General features: G+C 51.3%; 1 protein-coding gene across 1 annotated transcript; it reads left to right on the forward strand.

Annotated features, from left to right (window-relative positions):
- Positions 1-248: 248 nt before the first annotated feature.
- LOC112297548 (tubulin beta-2B chain) lies at positions 249-3449 on the forward strand. The gene is made up of 4 exons (XM_024552312.3): positions 249-493; positions 1268-1376; positions 1681-1791; positions 2138-3449. Exons 1-4 carry the CDS (start codon positions 437-439, stop codon positions 3196-3198), a joined length of 1338 nt encoding a protein of 445 aa, XP_024408080.1. The 5' UTR covers positions 249-436; the 3' UTR covers positions 3199-3449.
- Positions 3450-4205: the final 756 nt, after the last annotated feature.

A 4205-nucleotide genomic window follows, 5' to 3' on the forward strand; every position in this document is an offset into this window, starting at 1 on the left:
TCGACACCCTCAGTTCCTTAACCCACCCCGAATTCTCACTACCCAGCTATTTCCACCCCACCCCACCCCCAGCACTAGACAATGCGCAGGCCCCCACTCTACTCCGCAGAGCCCCCATTCCTCGCCCGGTCTGCAAACGTGTGCTGATTGGCTACGGGCCTATGGTCCAGCCCCCCGGACAGTCCCGGGGGCTTGAAGCCTTACGTCAGCCGGGCCTGGAGAGTGTTAGCGCGAAGGGGACTGGGGGGCTCGGGCTGGGGGCGCGGCCTGCACGGGCCGCCCCACCCTTCTTGCATAAAAGGCAGAGCCTGCTGAGCCATCGCCCTTAGCCCGTCGGTTCCCGAGCGCTTTCCTAGCGACTCCGTAGTAGGTGTGTAAGGGAGGACGGACAGACTGACCAGTCGCCGACCAGGCTCAAAAGAAGCTAGTTAGCACCATGCGTGAGATCGTGCACATCCAGGCAGGCCAATGTGGCAACCAGATCGGCGCCAAGGTAAGCGCGCTGGGGACTGGGCTGGGGTCGGGGAGAACCCGGGCCTAAAGCTCTTCCGAGTTTCTGGGCGCCAATGGAATCCTGAGCAGGCTCAAGGCTCTCCAAGCACAGACCTTCCTGGGGGCTTTGTGCAGTAGGGAGTGGGCTTGGAGGCGACTTCCGTGACTAAGAGGGAGGAGAAACCTCTCATTTTTGCTGTACCTCATTTGGAATGCTATTCACCCCGCTTGCTCCCCGCTCTTCCCTTAGCCAGGAACGCGGACCTGGAAAAGGCGCCGTTTTGTCTGCTAGACTGTGCGCGCGGGTTTACGCCGACTTGGGGAGAATTGATTATACTCGCTTGAACCAGAGTAGAACAGCTGGGGGGCGGGGAGGATAGCGATTGTTTGGAGATCTCAGAACGTGCTTTGAATCTAAAACCACCTTCCTTCAGGTTCCTCGGGTCCCTGTTCCCCGGCCCACCCCCTCCATATCGACTGCAGTCCCAGCGCCGCGGGCGCGGGTAGCTGTGACCGCTGGTGCGGGCGGTTTGGTTGCTGTTCCCTCCCCCAGCCCCCAAAGACCCTCACCTCCTGCCGCGAGCAGCTGTTCGCCGGAGAAACGCCTGATTTCCATGTTTTGCCCCTGCAAAACAGAAGTCCTGAGGCTGTGGATGGCCACTCAGCCCTAAAATCCCTGGAAGGTTGGGTTATTGAGTCTGGGGTCTATTCACTTTAAGTCGTGGCCACTCTGAGGGTTGGGCGTGGCTAAATACAACCGTTTACTGTGTCTCAGTTTTGGGAGGTGATCAGTGATGAGCACGGGATCGACCCCACTGGCAGTTACCATGGAGACAGTGACTTGCAGCTGGAGAGAATCAATGTGTACTACAATGAAGCCACTGGTAATTGCCTTTACTTCCCCCCGCCTCTAGTTTTTTTTAATCTCCTCCTTTCCCACAGAGCTGACCTGGGGAGTCTGGCCCCAAGGGAGGGGGGACTAAAGGATTTTGGATTCACATTCTTCACTGTGATATTTCAGTTAGTTTCCTGGTTCACAGAGAAATGAATCCTTTGAGAATTTGGTGGGTCTTGCTCCTGCCTTTGTCTGGGGATCCACAGCAGTGCCTGTGAAAAGGAAGCTGGTACCACACCCTTCTCTTCAGAGTTCTCCGCACATAGGTCTAAGTACAGCTCTGTTCCCTGCAGGTAACAAGTATGTACCTCGGGCCATCCTGGTGGATCTGGAGCCAGGCACCATGGACTCTGTCAGGTCTGGACCATTCGGCCAGATCTTCAGGCCTGACAACTTTGTGTTTGGTGAGTGACTGCTGTGGCTAATGGCATGGGGAGGCTTATTTTACAGCGGACAGGTCAGCGTGGAGGGATGTGACTGCCTGGGGACAAGTATGAAGAACACCACTTGTGTGCTGATTGAATCCTAATGTAAGCTAAAATAAATTTGCCCTTCATCTGTTAATAGCCAGGGATTCCTAGTCTTCCTTATTTGTAATTATATCCATGACCAAATATTTTAATGTCTGTCCCTTTTGGTGATAACCTAAATTAATCTTATCTGAACACCAACTCATTGATTAAGGGATTTATGGTAAAAGAATTTAATTGAATTCATCAGTGACTTATTAAATATCTTTTCCTCTGGCAGGCCAGAGCGGGGCCGGGAACAACTGGGCAAAGGGCCACTACACAGAGGGCGCCGAACTGGTAGACTCAGTCCTGGACGTGGTGAGGAAGGAGTCAGAAAGCTGTGACTGTCTGCAGGGCTTCCAGCTGACCCACTCACTGGGGGGTGGCACTGGCTCGGGGATGGGCACCCTGCTCATCAGCAAGATCCGGGAGGAGTACCCAGACCGCATTATGAACACCTTCAGCGTGATGCCCTCCCCTAAGGTGTCCGACACAGTGGTGGAGCCCTACAACGCCACCCTCTCTGTCCACCAGCTGGTGGAAAACACTGATGAAACCTACTGCATTGACAACGAGGCCCTGTATGACATCTGCTTCCGCACGCTGAAACTGACCACCCCCACCTATGGAGACCTCAACCACCTGGTGTCGGCCACCATGAGCGGGGTCACCACCTGCCTGCGCTTCCCGGGCCAGCTGAACGCAGACCTGCGCAAGCTGGCCGTCAACATGGTGCCCTTCCCCCGCCTGCACTTCTTCATGCCCGGCTTCGCCCCCCTGACCAGCCGGGGCAGCCAGCAGTACCGGGCCCTGACGGTGCCTGAGCTCACCCAGCAGATGTTCGACTCCAAGAACATGATGGCCGCCTGTGACCCCCGCCACGGCCGCTACCTGACAGTGGCCGCTATCTTCCGGGGCCGCATGTCCATGAAGGAGGTGGACGAGCAGATGCTGAACGTGCAGAACAAGAACAGCAGCTACTTCGTGGAGTGGATCCCCAACAACGTGAAGACGGCCGTGTGCGACATCCCTCCCCGAGGCCTGAAGATGTCGGCCACCTTCATCGGCAACAGCACGGCCATCCAGGAGCTGTTCAAGCGCATCTCGGAGCAGTTCACGGCCATGTTCCGGCGCAAGGCCTTCCTGCACTGGTACACGGGCGAGGGCATGGATGAGATGGAGTTCACCGAGGCCGAGAGCAACATGAACGACCTGGTGTCCGAGTACCAGCAGTACCAGGACGCCACGGCCGACGAACAGGGGGAGTTCGAGGAGGAGGAGGGAGAGGATGAGGCTTAGGTGTGCAATTTAACGCAGGTTAGGGAAAGTTGAGAAGGAAAGCAAGGGGGAGGGGGGCTCCTGGTGAAAATAATCTTGGCAGTTGAAGGAAATAAGCATGGTCTGCTCTAGGTGTGTGCGCTGGTCCTCTGGTGCTCTTCACTGTTGCCTGTCATTCTTTTTTCTTTTTGTAACACTGATGACATTAATGTAACATTTGAGATATTTCTGAACTACTGTTGTAATGGTTAAATCACATAAAAGTTTGTGTCCTAATGGTCCTCTTTTCTGTCTCCTCTTTATTGAGTTCTTTGTTATCAATTTAAATGTAGATTTCAGAACACATTGTATTACATTCTTAAAGGTTAAAATGAATTTACTCTTTCTGTGTAGTAAAATTGAACCAACCATAGTCATAACCGATTTAAGATGGGAAATCAATCCAAATGTTAAAATGCCTTTAAGTAACTATTTAATTAGTTGAAAGGATGCCTACCTGAAAGTACACTAAATGTATTTTCATGTACAGAAATCCTACTATATCTCTATTTCCTTTACAAAAAATTTTTGGAATATTTACTACATCCACACAGCACAAAATAATAAAGGACTGGGAGAGTGGAAAGTAAATCTTACTTCCTTTTGTGTCCTCTGGTATAGTTTCTGCCCCAGAGGCGACCATTGTTAGCATTGTCGTCTTCCTTGCATCCTTGCCGAAATACTCCATATACTTCACATGTATTTAGATTCCCTTTGTCTTTCTTCACACACCTTATGATACTAGTAACATTCTGCTGCCCCCCCTTCTTTTTACTAAACAGTATACCTTTAGAACAGAGAGCTTTTCTTGTTTAAACGATACATAGTATCCATTATGTAGTTGTACCATATTTTATTTAACCAATTTCTACCAATGGACATGTAGATTGTTTATACTTTTTTCTTATAGTTCCACAATGAATAATTTTGTGCATATAATATTGTCTATATGAGAATATTCTGTAAATTTCTCTAACTGGAAATTTCTG

This window comes from Desmodus rotundus, chromosome 3 (genome assembly GCF_022682495.2).
Source record: "Desmodus rotundus isolate HL8 chromosome 3, HLdesRot8A.1, whole genome shotgun sequence".
NCBI lineage: Eukaryota > Metazoa > Chordata > Mammalia > Chiroptera > Phyllostomidae > Desmodus > Desmodus rotundus.